Genomic DNA, 19569 nt, shown 5'->3' with positions numbered 1-19569 from the left:
GATACTTTGCTGTGAAGGGGAGCTAAGAAATGGGGTGGTAGCCAGAAGGTCATATGGAGTCCAAAGAAGTTTTTATGGGTTTGTTTTTGTGTTGTTTTTAGGATGGGAGATAATGGTGTACATTTGTGTGGATGATCAAGTAGAGAATCAAGTAGAAAAAAAAAAAAGAATCAAGTAGAGTGAAAGAGCTAATGCAGGAGAGAAGGAAACAAATGCAGGAGGTAAGTCCTTGAGGAAGTCAAAGGGGTAGAATCCAAGTGAAGGGTTTGAAGTTTGATGGGGGACAAGGCAATGGTGCTTCTATTAGGTTGACAGAGTTGATGGTGTGAAAATGAAGAGATTCTCTCTGATTGCTTCTTTTTTTCTCATTCAAATACAAGGCAAGGTCACCAGCTCAGGTGGGAATGCAAATGTAGAATTTAGGGGCTATCGGAGAAGGTGTGGTATAATTGTCTTAGAAAGTGGGAAAGTGAACATACTGGAGAAATTTCATAGGAATGCTCAGCAATGTTGAAAGTCCAGGGAGGAGTTTTTCCTGGAAGTCTTCTAGCTGACTTACCCTTCTATTTCAACAGCCTAAATAGACCTCAGATTTACCCTTAAACTAGGGACTGGAAGTGCCTTAATTGAAAACGTTAAACCTCTACCCAATTTGAAAACATAGCTATGATTCTGTTAGCAAGTAAGAAGACTGGGTGGTGACTTTGGGGTAAGCAACCAACAGTATCTGCCATACATTGCCAGGTTGATAAGTGAAAAAAAAGGACATCATTGTTTTAATTTATACTTACTTCTTTGATTATTAGAATTTTTTTTTAATTTTGGTTGGTCATTTAATATTTTTTCTTTTGTGAATTAGGTGTTCATATAATTTACCCAATTTTTCTATATTTAAGTTGATTTTTATGAGCATTTTATGTATTTTTTAAAACATTTTTTTATGTGGACCATTTTTTTAAAGTCTTTATTGAATTTTTTATGATATTGCTTCTGTTTTATGCTTTGGTTTTTTGGCCACAAGGCATGTGGGATCTTAGCTCCCTGACCAGGGATCGAACCCGCACCCCTTGCGTTGGAAGGTGAAGTCTTAACCACTGGACCACTAGGGAAGTCCCATGAGCCTTTTATGTATTCAGGATAGTAATCCATAATCTATTTTATTTATTTCAAAATATATTTTCCAATTATCATTTGGCTTTCTTTCTTACATGTACAGACGTTTCTAATTTTTCATATAAATCTGTCAATCTTTTTCTTTCTTTCTTGAGTATCATACTTAAAAAGAAGGTCCCCACATTGGTTCAACATGGCAGAGTAGAAGGACGTGTAATCACTCCCTCTTGTGAGAGCACCAGAATCACAACTAACTGCTGAACAGTCATCGACAGGAAGACACTGGAAACCATCAAAAAAGATACCCCACATCCAAAGACAAAGAAGAAGCCGCAGTGAGATGGGAGGAGGGGCGCAATCACAATAAAATCAAATCCCATAACCGCTGGGTGGGTGACTCACAAACTAGACAACAATTATATCACAGAAGTCCAACAACTGGAGTGAAGGTTCTGAGCCCCACATCAGGCTTCCCAACCTGGGGGTCTGGCAAGGGGAGGAGGAATTCCCAGAGAATCAGACTTTGAAGGCTAGCGGGATTTGACTGCAGGACTTCGACAGGTCTGGGAGAAACAGAGACTCCACTCTTGAAAGGCACACACAAAGTAGTGTGCACATCAGGACCTGGGGGAAGGAGCAGTGACCCCATAGGAGAGTGAACCAGACCTACGTGCTAGTGTTGGAGGGTTTCCTAAAGAGGTGGGGGGCAGCTGTGCCTCACCCCAGGGCCAAGGACACAGGCAGCAGAAGTTCTGGGAAGTACTCCTTGGCGTGGGCCATCACAGAGTCAACGATTAGCTCCACCAAATGGCCTGTAGGCTCCAGTGCTGAGTTGCCTCAGGCCAAACAACCAACAAGGAGGGAACTCAGCCCCACCCATCAGCAGACAAGTGGATTGAAGTTTTACTGAGCTCTGCCCACCAGATCAACACCCAGCTCTACCCACCACCAGCCCCTCCCATCAGAAAGCTTGCACAGTTCTCTTAGATAGCCTCAACTACCAGAGGGCAGACAACAGAAGCAAGAAAAACTACAATCCTGCATCCTGTGGAAAGAAAACCACATTCACAGAAACATAGACAAGATGAAAAGGCAGAGGACTGTGTACCAGATGAAGGAACAAGATAAAACCCAAGAAAAACAACTAAATGAAGTGGAGATAGGCAACCATCCAGAAAAAGAATTCAGAATAATGATAGTGAAGATGATCCAGAACCTTGGAAAAAGAATGGAGGCAAAGATGGAGAAGATGCAAGAAATGTTTAACAAAGACCTAGAAGAATTAAAGAACAAACACCTAGAAGAATTAAAGAACAAACACCTAGAAGAATTAAAGAACAAACAAACAGAGATGAACAATACAATAACTGAAATGAAAAATACACTAGAAGGAATCAACAGCAGAATAACTGAGGCAGAAGAATGGGTAAGTGACCTGGAAGACAGAATGGTGGAATACACTGCCATGAAACAGAATAAAGAAAAAAGAATGAAAAGAAATTAAGACAGCCTAAGAGACCTCTGGGACAACATTAAACACCCTAACATTCACATTGCAGGGGTCCCAGAAGGAGAACAGAGAGAGAAAGGACCAGAGAAAATATTTGAAGAGATTATAGTCAAAAATTTCCCTAACATGGGAAAGGAAATAGCCACCCAAGTCCAGGAAGTGCAGAGAGTCCCAGGCAGGATGAACCCAAGGAGAAACACACCAAGACACATAGTAATCAAATTGACAAAAATTAAAGACAAAGAAAAATTATTAAAAACAACAAGGGAAAAATGATAAATAACATACAAGGGAACTCCCATAAGGTTAACAGCTGATTTCTCAGCAGAAACTCTACAAGCCAGAAGGGAGTGCCATGACATATTTACAGTGATGAAAGGGAAGAACTGACAACCAAGATTACTCTACCCTGCAAAGGTCTCATTCAGATTCGATGGAGAAATCAAAAGCTTTACAGACAAGCAAAAGCTAAGAGAATTCAGCACCACCAAACCAGCTCTACAACAAGTGCTAAAGGAACTTTTCTAAGTGGGAAACACAAGAGAAGAAAAGGACCTACAAAAACAAACCTAAAACAATTAAGAAAATGGTACTAGGAACATACATATCAATAATTACCTTAAATGTAAATGGATTAAATGCTCCAACCAAAAGTCAAAGGCTCTCTGAATGGATACAAAAACAGGACCCATATATATGCTGTCTACAAGAGACCCACTTCAGACCTAAGGACACATACAGACTGAAAGTGAGAGGATGGAAAAAGATATTCCATGCAAATGGAAATCAAAAGAAAGCTGGAGTAGCAATACTCATATCAGATAAAATGGACTTTAAAATAAAGACTGTTGCAAGAGACAAGGAAGGACACTACATAATGATCAAGGGATCAATCCAAGAAGAAGATAGAACAATTATAAATATATATGCACCCAACATAGGAGCACCTCAATACATAAGGCAAATGCTAACAGCTATAAGAGAGGAAATTGACAGTAACACAATAATAGTGGGGGACTTTAAAACCTCACTTACACCAAAGGATGGATCATCCAGACAGAAAATTAATAAGGAAACACAAGCTTTAAATGACACATTAAACCAGATGAAATTAATTGATATTTATAGGACATTCCATCCAAAAACAGCAGATTACACTTTCTTCTCAAGTACACACAGAACATTCTCCAGGATAGATCACATCTTGGGTCACAAGTCAAGCCTTGGTAAATTTAAGAAAATTGAAATCATATCAAGCATCTTTTCCAACCATACGCTATGAGATTAAAAATAAATTACAGGGAAAAAAATGTAAAAAAGACAAACACATGGAGGCTAAACAATACGTTACTAAATAACTAAGAGATCACTGAAGAAATCAAAGAGGAAATCAAAATATACCTATAGACAAATGACAATGAAAACACAAAACCTATGGGATGCAGCAAAAGCAGTTCTAAGAGGGAAGTTTATAGCAATACAATCTTACTCAAGAAACAAGGAAAATCTCAAATAAACAATCTAACCTTACACCTAAAGGAACTAGAGAAAGAAGCACAAACAAAACCCAAAGTTAGTAGATGGAAAGAAATCATAAAGATCAGAGCAGAAATAAATGAAATAGAAACCAAGAAAACAATAGCAAAGATCAATAAAACTAAAAGATGGTTCTCTGAGAAGATAAACCAGCTTGATAAACCTTTAGCCAGACTCATTAAGAAAAAGAGGGAGAAGACTCAAATTAATAAAATTAGAAATGAAAAAGAAGTTACAATGGACACCGCAGAAATACAAAGCATCATAAGAGACTACTACAAGCAACTCTATGCCAATAAAATGGACAACCTGGAAGAAATGGACAAATTCTTAGAAAGGTATAACCTTCCAAGACTGAACCAGGAAGAAATAGAAAATATGAACAGACCAATCACAAGTAATGAAATTGAAACTGTGATTAAAATTCTTCCTACAACCAAAAGTCCAGGACCAGATGGCTTCACTGGTGAATTCTATCAAACATTTAGAAAGGAGTTAACACCCATCCTTCTCAAATTCTTCCAAAAAACTTCAGAGGAAGAAACACTCCTAAACTCATTCTACAAGGCCATCATCACCCTGATATGAAAACCATACAAAGATCCTACAAAAAAGGAAAATTACCAACAAATATCACCAATGAATATAGTTGCAAAAATCCTCAACAAAATACTAGCCAACAGAATCCAACAACACATTAAAAGTATCATACACCATGATCAAGTTGGATTTATCCCAGGGATGCAAGGATTCTTCAATATATGCAAATCAATCAATGTGATACACCATATTAACAAACTGAAGGATAAAAACCATATGATCATCTCCATAGATGCAGAAAAAGCTTTTGACAAAATTCGACACCCACTTATGATAAAACCTCTCCAGAAAGTTGGCATAGAGGGATCCTACCTCAACATAATAAAGGCCATATACGACAAACCCACAGCAAACATCATTCTCAATGGTGAAAAACTGAAAGCATTTCATCTAAGATCAGGAAGAAGACAACGATGTCCACTCTCACCACTATTATTCAACATAGTTTTAGAAGTCCTAGCCATGGCAATCAGAGAAGAAAAAGAAATAAAAGTATACAAGTTTGAAAAGAAGAAGTGAAACTTTCACTGTTCACAGGTGACATGATACTATACATAGAAAATCCTAAAGATGCCACTAGAAATGTACTAGAGCTAATCAATGAATTTGGTAAAGTTGCAGGATACAAAATTAATGCACAGAAATCTCTTGAATTCCTATACACCAACAACAAAAGATCAGAAAGAGAAATTAAGGAAACAATCCCATTCACCATTGCAACAAAAAGAATAAAATACCTAGGAATAAACCTACCTAAGGAGGTAAAAGACCTGTACTCAGAAAACTATAAGACATTGATGAAAGAAATCAAAAATGACACAAAGAGATGGAGAAATATACCATGTTCTTGGACTGGAAGACTCAATATTGTGAAAATGCCTTTTCTACCCAAAGCAATCTACAGATTCAATGCAATCTCTATGAAATTACCAGTGGTATTTTTTTACAGAACTCAAACAAAAAATCTTAAAATTTCTATGGAGACACAAAAGATCCCGAATAGCCAAAGCAACCTTGAGAGGAAAAAAAAAAACAGAGCTGGACGAATCAGACTCCCTGACTTCAGACTATATTACAAAGCTACAGTAATCAAGACAATATGGTACTGCTGCAAAAACAGAAATATAGATCAATGGAACAGGACAGAAAGCCCAGAGATAAACCCAAGCACATTTGGTCAACTAATCTTTGACAAAGGAGGCAAGGATATACAATGGAGAAAAGACAGTCTCTTCAATAAGTGGTGCTGGGAAAACTGGACAGCTACATGTAAAAGAATGAAATTAGAACACTTCCTAACACCATACACAAAAATGAATTTAAAATGGATTAAAGAGGGCTTCCCTGGTGGTGCAGTGGTTGAGAATCTGCCTACCAATGCAGGGGACACGGGTTCGAGCCCTGGCCCAGGAATATCCCACATGCCGCAGAGCAAGTAGGCCCGTGAGCCACAATTGCTGAGCCTGCACGTCTGGAGCCTGCGCTCCACAACAAGAGAGGCCGCGATAGTGAGAGGCCCGCGCACCGCGATGAACAGTGGCCCCCACTTGCCGCAACTAGAGAAAGCCCTCCCACGGAAACGAAGACCCAACACAGCCATGAATGAATGAATAAATAAATAAATAAAATTAAAAAAAAAAAAAAAAAAGGATTAAAGACATAAATGTAAGGCCAGACACAATAAAACTCTTAGAGGAAAACATAGGAAGAACACTCTTTGACATAAATCACAGCAAGATCTTTTTCGACCCACCTCCCAGAGTAATGGAAATAAAAACAAAAATAAACAACTGGGACCTAATGAAATTTAAAAGATTTTGCACAGCAAAGGAAACTGTAAACAAGACGAAAGGACAACCCTCAGAATGGGAGAAAATATTTGCAAATGAATCAACGGACAAAGGATTAATCTCCAAAATATATAAACAGCTCACGCAGCTCAATATTAAAAAAACAAAGAACCCAATCCAAAAATGGGCAGAAGACCTAAATAGACATTTCTCCAAAGAAGACATACAGATGGCCAAGAGGCACATGAAGAGCTGCTTAACATCACTAATTATTACAGAAATGCAAATCAAAACTACAATGAGGTATCACCTTACACCGGTTAGAATGGGCATCATCAGAAAATCTACAAACAATAAATCCTGGAGAGGGTGTGGAGAAAAGGGAACCCTCTTGCACTGTTGGTGGGAGTGTAAATTGATACAGCCACTATAGAGAACATTATGGAGGTTCCTTAAAAAACTAAAAATAGAATTACCATATGACTCAGCAATCCCACTACTGGGCATATACCCAGAGAAAACCATAATTCAAAAAGACACATGCACCCCAATGTTCATTGCAGCACTATTTACAATAGCCAGGTCATGGAAGCAACCTAAATGCCCATTGGCAGATGAATGGATAAGGAAGATGTGGTACATATATACAATGGACTATTACTCAGCCATAAAAAGGAATGAAATTGGGTCATTTGTAGAGATGTGGGTGGACCTAAAGACTGTCATACAGAGTGAAGTAAGTCAGAAAGAGAAAAACAAATATCGTATATTAACGCATATATGTGGAACCTAGAAAATGGTACAGATGAACTGGTTGGCAGGGCAGAAATTGAGACACAGATGTAGAGAACAAACGTATGGACACCAAGGGGGGTAAGGGGGGTGGGATGAATTGGCAGATTGGGATTGACATATATACATTAATATGTATAAAATAGATAACTAATAAGAACCTGCTGTATAAAAAAAGTAAATAAATAAAATTAAATGTTAAAAAAAAAAAAGAAAAATAAAAGACTGCCCCCAGGTAACTCCTGTGGTATCATGTTTTTAAGGAAAACCCCAAGATTGTGTAAATATTTATATATTTTATAGGAATTTTATGACTTCATTACATGTATGTATTTATTCCACCTGGGAATTGTTATATAATGTGAGGTAGAGATTTCTTTTTTCCCCTTACGTTTAGCCATTTGCCTCAATGCAGTTCTGATCATGTTAGCCCCTTAATCAGATACTGTCAATACTCTCCATACCCTCCTACCCTCACCTCCAGAATAATGTTCAGATTTCCTGTCCTGACATCCAAAGCACTCAATGGCCTGGCCCTGTTTTCTTTCCTACCCTGTTTCATGGATTCTGTGATTTTCCTACTGCTTTTTGAACTGTACAGAGATGAGACCTGTGGGTGTGTAAAGCCCTCTGAGAACCATCTTGGCATAGAATAACGGAGTCAAAAGAGGCAAAGACAGTATCGCTCACTCCCACTTCAAGTACAGAAACTCCCCTTTCACCAGATTTACATGATGATGCTTCCAGACAAGAATTTTATTGAAGATATTCAACTGCTTTAAAAGGAAAAAAAAAAAAAACCAAAAAACCCACTCTCTAGACCAATTGATCCTCCTATGTGAGCCTCACAATATCTGCTTCTTATAGATCAAAATCCCCAGGAAACAGACTTTGAGGCAGAGATCTGTGCACAAGAGTTTTATCGAGGAGTGCTCTCCTGTAAAAGAGTGAAGGAAGTAGGATGAAATAGAAAGAGATGTTAGAACTCTGAAACAGTTACAATAGAGATTCCAGACAAAGCTAGAAAGATCTCTGAAACTTGAATGAGATGTCCCAAATTGAGGTAAGGGGCAGTGTTGTCCAGCCGTTGGATTGTGGCTGCCCTGAGGAAGTAAACTTGGGTGAAGAGCTCTCTTGGGTTGTGGGCCTTTCCTGGAGAAAGACTCGGTTATTAGCCACCCACAGACCACAATTCCATCAGTTGGGGGAATGAGTGCCTCAGTTCTGCAAGGGTTTCTGGGCGGTACACACATCTACACCATTTCCATGCACTGGCTCAGGCTATTTTGGCAAGGGTGACATTTCTCACCACCTCCATATCCTACCTATCCATTAAGCCTAGCTCTAATACTATAGCCTCCATTGAACATTCCCTGATTCTTGTCATTGTTAATAATATTTTTCTCCTCTAAATTTCAAGCACTTTATCTATATTCCTCTTCTGGCACTATAGCATTTATCTTGGTCTACCTTCCATTAGAGCCAATTTTTACTTGAATTAATTAAGAACTTTCAATGATCCAGGCAATAAACTAGGACCTGGGGATATAGCGTGACTAAAACAGATATGATTCTTTCCATACTTTAAACAAATAATTGGAAGTTTTAAAGTTCACAGTAGTAAAAGAGCGTGTAGCACAAAACTTAATTCAAACAAGGGTGTCAGGGAATGACTCTCTAAAGAAGTGATATTAAGCACAGGCCAAAAGCATAAGTAGAGACTGCCTTAGTGAAAGAAGGTGATGGGGATAAGAAGTGGGTTGTATTCAAGTAAGAGAGAGTCGCAAATGCTAACACTGACATTTATTCAACAAATATATATATATCTTCCTGTGTGCCAGACATAATTTTAGGTGCTGGAGTTCCATCACTAAACAAAACAGAAGAAAATTCCTTCCTCTCATGGACTTTGCATTCTAGGAAATGAAATAATCCAATATAGCTAGAGTTTAGAGAACAAAGGAGAAAGTGGTACAAGAGGTGCAAGATGTGACTGTATTGGTAGGTAGAGGCAGACCTACCTACCTATTAGAAGCCTGATAAGAATTTGAAAATTTTTATACCATAGGATATGGTCAGATTTTTTTAAAAACAATAACTCTAGCTGCTATGTACATGTCCTGTCTCTCCTACTATACTGTAAGCTTTTAGAAGACTGCTCTCTAAGAAGCACATAAAGCCCCTTTGTAAATAATGGGCACCCAATAAATAATAACAATAGCTAACACTTGAGTGCTTTCTGTGTGCAGGAGACTGGTCTAAGCACATACCATGTGTTAAATCATTAATCCTCACAATCCACCATCTCAGTTGACTGGCTGAATGAGAGGAGGTATGTTTATTCCTTTGCAACACTGGAACCTGGATACACCTGAAAATCTACAGATATGTGCAAGGTAAGGGGAGAAGGAAGTGGCAGAGGAAAAAAAAGGTCAAAATGCCACATGCACAGCTCCATACGCCTTAGCATCTTATTCAAACCAAATCATTTTAAAACATTCACAGTGAACTACAAAGATAAGAATACAGGGACAAGAAAACAGCATGATCCTATGGCCAAGAAAGACTGGCGTACACACTGGCACATCTCTAGGACCCTCATCGTATCCTCTGTATTAATAACTGCTTAAAAGCGTGTCTAAAGAACATGATACGCTGGTTTAACAAAATCATTGTGCTTTCTGAGGAGCCGTTTTTTACAAATCATAACAATCTCTTAAAGCATCAACACACACACACAAACACACACACACACACACACACACACACAAAAGCATCAACAGGTTAACTCATAAAAAAAAAAAAAGCATCAACAGTAGCCCATCCCTCTTGTAAAAAAGTTTAAATTTTTTTTTAATAAATCTTGAGAAATTGTCTCCTGGAGTCTGCAAAGAGACCTGCCCTGACTGGGAGACCCGCCCTGATTGGGAGACCCCGACCCACCCACCCCCATCCCTGGAGTTCCCTGACATTGCAACACACAAAATGAAAGCGTCTCCTGTAGCCTTGGAAAAGGGGCCGCACCTGCCTGCATGAGAAGCTAGATAAATATTACCCTTACGAAGAGGCACCCAGGAACAGAGCCTCACAAGTATGTTCCTATTTCCAAATAGGAAACAACACAACGAGCCAGGATATCTCAGAAGGTGAGGAAAGGCAATTCAGGTGGGCGGATACGGTTGGGTGGTGAAGGGTGGTCACGTTTAATAGGTTTACAGGAGGATCTTTGACCAGAATTCCATTCACACACAAAACAAATGTGAAGCAGCTCAGCGGTCCTTTCCTTCAAGCAATCCCGAGTTCTTGGATTAAGTGTAGGTTTATCTATGTAGGTTTACCTGTAGATTTACCCATAAAGAAGAACGTATAAATAATAATCAAGAGCCACACCCTCCCCGATTGGAGCTTTATTTCTGTGTGCCAATTTCCCGAAGATTCGATCTCCTGCTTGATTTCTTTAGCGTTTTCCTCCATTGCAGCAAGAGTTTCAGCCCCTCGCTGGCCCTTGTCCCTCTCGCAGTGCTGGAGGCGTGGCGGACTGATCTGAGTAGGAAATCAAGACACCTTAACTTTATAACATTTCATAAATTTTGTTTAAACAAGTGCAAACCAAAACCAGGATTTTGCAATAAAAAGTATTTTTATAGAAACCAAACAAGACTAACAGCCATTAGAAAGGCAGAGGAACTGCTTTTTTTGACAGCCCTGAAAAGCTTTAATGTCAAAGACAGGAGCCCTGTCACAGAACAGAGACAAGTTCTACCCCCTACTTGTTTATATTTTCCTGAGGCCCTAACTCCACCCCAGCCCACCCCCGCTCCGCACCATTCTCTAGGCAGAGGTCTTCCGGAAATAGAAGGCGTCAGGTTTAACCCTTTCCTTTACCACAGGGCCTTTTAACTGCCCGGAGACATATGACTTGATGAACTACAGGCTGCAGCTGTGCTAAACGTAGTCAAAGTCAATACGTAAGCAAATAACGATAACGTTCTGTTAGCACATACAGGCACAGTGTTAAGCGTGTATATTATTGCAGCTATCCAGACGAGGAAACTGAGGCTTAGAGATTAGTACCTGGCAGAATAAAGAGCAGATCGCTTGATCTAAAAAAATCTATGCTTTACCCACAGTGCTACACTACCTATAAATTAAATTTATAAAATGTTATCTTTAAATAGACTTCTTAATCCTTAAGTACTCAAAATTGTTTTAAATTAAATAAATATAGCCGGGCAGCAAGTCTGCCTGTGGCTAAATTTAATGCTTAGGACAAAAATACAACTTAGTCAAATTATTTGCCTTTTTCATATATAATATGATATAGCTCAGAAAAATCAGAATCATTGATTCATTTACTCAACAGATTTTTTGGAATTTCCTTCTGTGCGCCAGTGACCAAGAACATGTGTTGAACAGTCTCTGACCTCTTGAATTTTACTGGCTAGTGAGGGAGACAAACATTAACTACGGAAGCACACAAATATTTAAATAACTGTACATTGTTATAAGTGTTGTGAGGGACAAGTATGTGTTATGAGAGAATAACCAGGAGAACCAGTATTAACTGGGCTGTCAGAAAGGTCCCTCTGGGGAAGCAATTAATAATTTGAAATGTGAAGGATGCATAGGAAGTAGTTAGGCTGAAAGTAAAAGGAAGGAAGGTGTTCCAGGCAAAGGATATACTTTTACCAAGGCCCTGAGCAAGAAAAGAGCTTGGCTCTTTCCAGACTAGTGCTCCCTGAGTAAGGATCCCAGGAAGGAGGTAGGAAATGAGGCTGAAAATGACGAATATAGACCATCAGGAGTTGGATTTTACCCTAAGTGCAACAGAAACCCATTAAAGGATTCTCAACAGGATAGTTTTAGAATCTGATGTATTATTTTTAAAAGCTCATATCTGGCTGCTGTGTACAAAATGGATGTCAGGAGGGCACAAGTGAAAGAGGGAGATGAGGTAGGAAGTCTTGCTTACAGTCATCCAAGCAAAAAGATTGGTGGTGGCTTGGACTAAAGTGTCAACACTGGAACCTGAAGAGATGTAAACAGATTGTAGTATATACATTTAGAAGATTATAAGATTTAATGATGAGGTTTATATGGGAGAGGATAAGGGAGGGGTGAGATAAGGTGGGGTCAAAGATAAGTCCCAGGTTTCCGAATTGAGCAATTGGGTAGATGGAGGTATAGAATAACTTGAAAATAAGAGTAAAAGGGGGTAGGGCTGGTAGATGGGTATCATCTAGACCAGCGTCTCTAATTTAATGTGTATATGAATCACCTGCAGAATCTGATTCAGTAGGTCTGGGGTGGGGTCAGAGATACTGCATTTCTACAAGCTCTCAAATGATGTGAATGATGTTTGTCCATCGACCACACTTCGAGTAGCAAGGCTCTACTCTACCAACCCAACATAGGGTTATAAAATTTTTATTTAATTATGATGATTTCCTAAGGAAAGGAGATTTTAATTACAAAAAAGAGAGCATAATTTAAAAATAAAGTTCTTTAATACGAAGTGATTTAATTTTATGAAAAAGTACACCACCCTTAGTTTGTCCATTTGGCCACAGATGAAATTTTTATTATGAACTGACTTTGAATAGCCACTGATCTAAACAAAATAACTTACTGATGAACAACATTTTTCAAATTTCAACTACTTGTGATCACAGCTACTATTTCATTCCTCCATAAAGTAAAAATTCTATCCTTATCTATCAGGAACACACAACCACTAGAATCAGCTTAATATTGTTCTTGGCTTCTAACTGTGTTCAGTAAATCTTTTTCAAATCATTAGAATCATAGAAAATTCACACCAAGTAGAACCACAGAAAGAAAATAAGTGCTATTTTGACACATTGATATAAGTCAATATTAGAATTAGCTCCCTCCTCACTTTATTGAATGTTTTTAGTCAGACTTACTTTAGGTAAAATATATGTGTATTGTAAATTATCAGATAAAAGCTGGTAGTTTGGCAACTTTAAACAGTGACTAGAGGGCAAGTAAATGGTCAATAAGATTAGATTGAATTTTAGAAGGATGAGAGGAAGCCAGTAGAGTTTAAATACGTGAAATAGCAAGATGACAAGTATTGTTCAATAATTTCCAAATAATTTGTAAGGGCTTTGAAGGCAGGATCGATATTTTATACATTTTGGAATTCCCATAGTGCCTAGCGACATTCAGGGTATGTGCTAACTAGCCAAATGAAAGGTATGTAAAACCTGAAAGAATAATAACAGTTAATGACCAAATATTAGAACAACGGTAATGTTTCACTTGGTAAACTTTTACAGTTAAATGAAGCGAATGGGAGCCAGTAGTAATAATTAACACCTTCATCTTGTAGCAACAACTTACAATCCAATGAGGCAAAGTCCATATTTTAAGGATGTAAAATTGAGATTCATAGCAATTAGGTGATGAAAAACTAGAAGAAGCTAAAGGAGAGAAAACAATAATTTCTAACCCAGCGAGTCTCTAGGAGAGAGCCATAAATTAAAATATGTCAAGTCAAACCTTATTTCCTGTATACACAAACTATATATTGAGATTCTGTTCCTAGAAGCCCACATGAAAATAACCATTAATATTAAGAACTACCATACATTAGAATTTTAAGTGTCAATCATTGTGATAAGCACTTCACACAACTTAACTAATTTAATCTTTATGATAACCCTATAAAGTAAAAAAAAAAAATTATGTTCTATTTACAGATGAGGAAACCTAGACACTAGAGCTAGAGTTGGATTTCTGATCTGACTTCACTGTCCATGCTGTTAAACATATCTATACTGAGACAGGCTGGGACCTGGGGCCTGGGACCCTTTGCTGCAGTGCTTGCATGTGGACATGCATCTCCTAGAGCAATAGAAACTGTAACTGCACCCATTCCCTGTTGTGACAAATTATGAACAACAAGATACAAAGAGGCCAAAAACAACACGCCACTTCTGAGGTGCAGGGAGCAATAGCAGGGTACTGCACGTGATCCCTGCACACAGCACCACCAAGGGGGTGTGCAGACCACCTAAGCCACCCCTCCAGCCCAATCCACCGATCCACCCCCATCCACCGATCCACCCCCACCCTCACCCTTTTTAAGGGACCAGCTAGCAGCCCCTCAGGGAGTGAGCAGGGGAACCTGTTACTTGTTTTTGCTCCCTCGTGGCTGCAGCACGAATCCCAGTAAAGCCTTGTCTGAATTCCTCATCTGGCCTCTTACAATTTCTTTTGATTAAAGAGTCCAAGGGGGCTTCCCTGGTGGCGCAGTGTTTAAGAATCTGCCTGCCAATGCAGGGGGCACGGGTTCAAGCCCTAGTCCAGGAAGATCCCACATGCCGCGGAGCAATTAAGCCCGTGCACCACAACTACTGAGCCTGCGCTCTAGAGCCCACGTGCCACAACTACTGAAGCCCACACGTGCCCTAGGGCCCGTGCTCCGCAACAAGAGAAGCCACCGCAATGAGGAGCCCGCGCACTGCAAGGAAGAGTAGCTCCCGCTCGCCGCAACTAGATGAAGTCCGCGCGCAGCAACAAAGACCCAACACAGCCAAAAATAAATAAATTAATTAATTAATTAATTAATTATTTTTTTTAAAAAAAGAGTCCAAGGACCCTAATCAATAACAATCCTGTACTGTGAAAATACTGAAACTGACCATAAAAATAAAGATAAAACAAACCATAAACATACATAAAATTAAACACAATATGAGAACTGTTTTGTAAATGTGGGAGGGTATTTTTCCACATATACTTGTCCGGCCAAGACTCCTTAAAGTGTGAGTCAATGAAATTTAGACTGAAAACATCTTTTTTCTGGAAAATCTCCCTATGGAAAATGTTCTTCATTGATCCAAGAAGTTGAAAAATCATAGTTCTGGGATTATGGGTATTTTTATTCTTTTTGCTTACTTGTTTCTTTCCTGTGTTAAACATGTGTTACTTATGCAATTTTTTAAAAAAAAGAAAAACTTAAAGATAATTGGGAGATAAAAATAAAAAACTATTGTCAAGACCGAATTAATAAAGGTTGTATAGAACATATACCAATCATGCATATTTAAGTGACAAACAACAACTAGAAAACTATCAATTTCCAAGTAAATATTGAACTTAAGACTATATAGTCAAAGTATAATCACTGATTACAGGGTTGAAAAAAAGAGGGTGAATTTCATCAACAACACAATAAAAATGATTACTTTTGAGTAATGCAAAACATAAGCAAAAATTCCTAATTTAAATTAGCATCCTAAATCCAAAATAAGTATAATTGTATCTTTATTTTTATTGGGGGATTTTTTTAAAAATTTAAGGAACATTATGGAGGTTCCTTAAAAAACTAAAAATAGAATTACCATATGACCCAGCAATCCCACTACTGGGCATATACCCAGAGAAAACCATAATTCAAAAAGACACATGCACCCAATGTTCATTGCAGCACCATTTACAATAGCCAGGTCATGGAAGCAACCTAAATGCCCATTGACAGATGAATGAATAAAGAAGATGTTGTACATATATACAATGGAATATTACTTAGCCATAAAAAGGAACGAAATTGGGTCATTTGTAGAGATGTGGATGGACCTAAAGACTGTCATACAGAGTGAAGTAAGTCAGAAAGAGAAAAACAAATATCGTATATTAACGCATATATGTGGAACCTAGAAAAATGGTACAGATGAACCGGTTTGCAGGGCAGAAATTGAGACACAGACATAGAGAACAAACGTATGGACAGCAAGGGGGGAAAGCGGCGGGGGGTTGGGATGGTGGTGTGATGAACTGGGCGATTGGGATAGACATGTATACACTGATGTGTATAAAATGGATGACTAATAAGAAAAAACAAACAAAAAAACCCACAAAGATCACATATAGCAAATCTCATGACACTGTACACTTTAAATACGTGCAGTTTATTGTATGTTGGTTATACCACAATAAAACCAGAAAAACCTAGAAAAAAATTAAACAAATACTACATGCTTAGGTCATGTGGAAAATGTTTTTATAAAATGTCAAGCAAATTCCCCCATGTTGAACAGTATGTAATCTATTTGGAAAGATGTTCACAAAAAATCAGAAAAATAAAAGTACAATATAGTATATGACCAAATATTTGATTGTCTAGCAGAAACTAAATGTATACGAAGTCAGACAGAAGTATTGGAATAAATTTCTTCATGAGATGGGATTTAAGATAAATTGTAAAGAAAGTGTGGGAAAGTTTTTCTCAATGAATAGTGTAGAAAACCTGCATCGAATTCATCCAAAGAGCATATTAAAAATACAAGTTCCTAGGCACCATGCAAGACCTGTGGAATCTCAATCTCTGGTGGTGAAATCAAGGAATCTACATTCTAATACTTCCCCCAGAAAATCCTTCCAAGATGAGCTGATGTTTACAAGACCTTTCTTTCAGTAGTCTCATTTACTGGCTGATACGCAAAGTAAAGATTGAATGACTTTTGGTGGTCATGCAAGGAAATCTGAAGGGTCAAACATGGCTACACTTCCAAAGAAAATTTGCTGAGTTTGGGTACTATGTGTAGGATGCTGAGTTGCTCTGCAAAGGCTTCTAAAGCACAGAATGAGATTTTCCATAATGTCATGGTGCTTAGAAAACAAAGTCCTACTGGAAGGATGGGGCCTGCCTCAAACACACATTCAGTCTCCCCATTAAGACATTTGCTAGATTTCAGTGCTGTAGGATGTGGGAAGCTAAAGAGCAAGCTCAACACCTCTGAAAGGAAAACCTGAATTTTCTCATCTTTGGGGGCCAAGAAGATAGAGATCTGTTAGATTTTCAATCAGGCCTGCTCAAGGTATAGGAGAAAAGAGGTGGACTGCGGTTCAGTCCTACTAAAACTAAAACTCAGCCTTGACCCACTGAATCCCTGATTATATTAAAGTTATCGGCTATTCACCTTCAAATAGTGAATACTTTCCAGTGGAAGATAATGTCTTCTGAATCTCTTACACTTTTCAAACACACAATGTTGTACCTAAAACAAAAAGTTGTTAAATGTGTGAGAAGGCAGAGAAACATGATTTATAATCAAGAAATAAAACAGGCAAAAGAAGCAGATCCAAAAATAATTCTCCTATTGAAGCAAAGATTTAAATATAACTTTAACCTGTTAAATAAAGAAAAATGTATACTAAATGAATGGAAAAATGGAGATTTAAATAGAATATATTAAACAAGATTAAGATGGGCATTCAAGAACTAAAAAATAAAATATCTGAAATTAAGAGTTAAGCAGAAAAGATTAGTGAATTCAAAGTCAGGTCAATAAAGAATGGAAAAGATGAAGCACAAGAAGAAACCAAGAATTGAAAAAGATATAACAGAGAAATATGGGAAAGAGTTAAAAGTTCTAATATACATGTAATTGGAGTCCAAGAAAAAGAGAAGAGTGAGAACAAAAGTGGAAGAAATATTTGAAGAGATAATAGCTGAGTTTTTAAAAACTGATTAAAAGGCATCAGTGAAAGAATTCAAGAAGCTCAGCAAATCCCAAACAGGATGAAAACAGAAGACACACACAAAAGCACACATACACACACACACAACAGATAGAAGAGGATAGCCAATCTACTGAAACCAAAGGCAAAGAAAAAAATTTTAAGCAGGAAGAGAAAAAAAAAGACATATGACTTTGAACGGAGCAACACTAAAACTAATGTTTGACCTTTCAACAAAAATTTGGAATCCAGAAGACAACAGAATACATTTTTACAGTGCTGGAAAAAAGTTGTCAACTTACAATTCTGTACAGTCTGTTGTAAGATATCATTTAAAAATGACGATAAGGACATTTTCAGACAACAAACTCTGAGAAACTTACTCATCAGAAGACCTGAATTACAGGAAATACCAACAGAAGATGTTCAAACTCAATGAAAATAATCCCAGATTATAAATTCAGAACTGCTGGAAGGAATAAGAAAAATGTAAAGGGTAAATATACTAGTAAATATGAAATATTACTGGCTGTTTAAAATAACAGTAACAAAATAATGTATTTTAGACCTATGTAGAAGTAAAATATTGACCAAAAAAACCCAAAAGATGAAAAGTGAATAAATAGATTTTACCTGTTGTAAGGTTCTTGTTTGAAACATAGTGTAAGTGATGGGTTAAGGTGCTATGTAATAAATCAAGGAGTCATATTTTATCTTGAGTAACCATTAAAAATTATACTAAAATGTATAACTAAAAAGCTAAAAAGGAGAAAAATGGAATAATAAAAATATTATTCCTTCTTTCTTGCCTACTTTTGGATTAAAGGAAAAAAGAACAGAATTAGAAAACAACAAACAAGATGGTAAGCTCAAACCCAACCATGTCCATAACATAAAAGGACTAATCTACTTAGAAGACAAAGGCTTGATGAAAAAATAAAATCAACAACGAAAACGAATATTCTGTGTGTGTGCGTTTCCCTCCCTCTCTCCTACTGCTGTTGGCTGAATATGGAATAATCAAGATCAGTTTTTGGAGGACTAGGGGAAAAGGAAAGGGAGTTAGCAAGGAGGTGGAAAAGAACGACATTCCTCTCTCCCCCTTCTGAAGCTCAGATACACAGCTATTAGACAAAACAAAACGACAACAAAACTATAGATACAAAAGGTAATTTTCAATAGGAAATAAGAAATATGTGTTTCTATTAAACAGCACGTTGTACTGTAGTGTATATGGAAAAATTTTTTTAGCCTTCAGATGTAACTTTTAAAGAAAAAGAAAAAAGCCGGATGGTAAAAGAATAGTTTCCCAAGTAGTCATAATAGATAAACCTAATTAATTAACCTAATTAATTCAGAATAACTTTTTATTCAGAAATGTTTGCGTCACTAAACTTACATAGCTATAAATCTAAGATTACAGCGTTTGCGACTAAGAAATTAACCCACGCAGCGTAATTATTATCGAGTTAATTTCAACAAGTATGTACTGGCAATTTTTCTCCACCCCCGACCCCTAGTTTCCAGCACCGCTAAGACGGCGTGAAGGAGCGAGAGTGACGATACGCGCGGGAGGAGCTGCGATAGCGGCTCCCCGAAACCCCAAGGGGGATTCTTCCTCCGCCAGCTGCCGCGGGGCCGGGAGGCGGATCTTCTCGGCCTAGGTAGACCCGTGACCCCGCCCCACTCTGGCCCCGCCCCCGCAGCGTCTGGCCCACCCAACGGCCGCCGCGTTGC

General features: G+C 37.9%; 1 protein-coding gene across 1 annotated transcript in view; it reads left to right on the top strand.

Annotated features, from left to right (window-relative positions):
• CEP126 (centrosomal protein 126) overlaps nt 1–19496 on the top strand; it is a 171384-nt gene extending 151888 nt beyond the window's left edge. Inside the window, 1 exon segment of the mRNA XM_061203698.1 lies at nt 19353–19496. Within this exon segment, the coding sequence (XP_061059681.1) occupies nt 19353–19496 (144 nt within the window).
• The last annotated feature ends 73 nt before the right edge of the window (nt 19497–19569 follow it).

This window comes from Eubalaena glacialis, chromosome 10 (genome assembly GCF_028564815.1).
Source record: "Eubalaena glacialis isolate mEubGla1 chromosome 10, mEubGla1.1.hap2.+ XY, whole genome shotgun sequence".
Taxonomy (NCBI): domain Eukaryota; kingdom Metazoa; phylum Chordata; class Mammalia; order Artiodactyla; family Balaenidae; genus Eubalaena; species Eubalaena glacialis.
The sequence above is the reverse complement of the archived record's forward strand: the minus strand, read 5'-3'. Positions and strand labels throughout refer to the sequence as shown.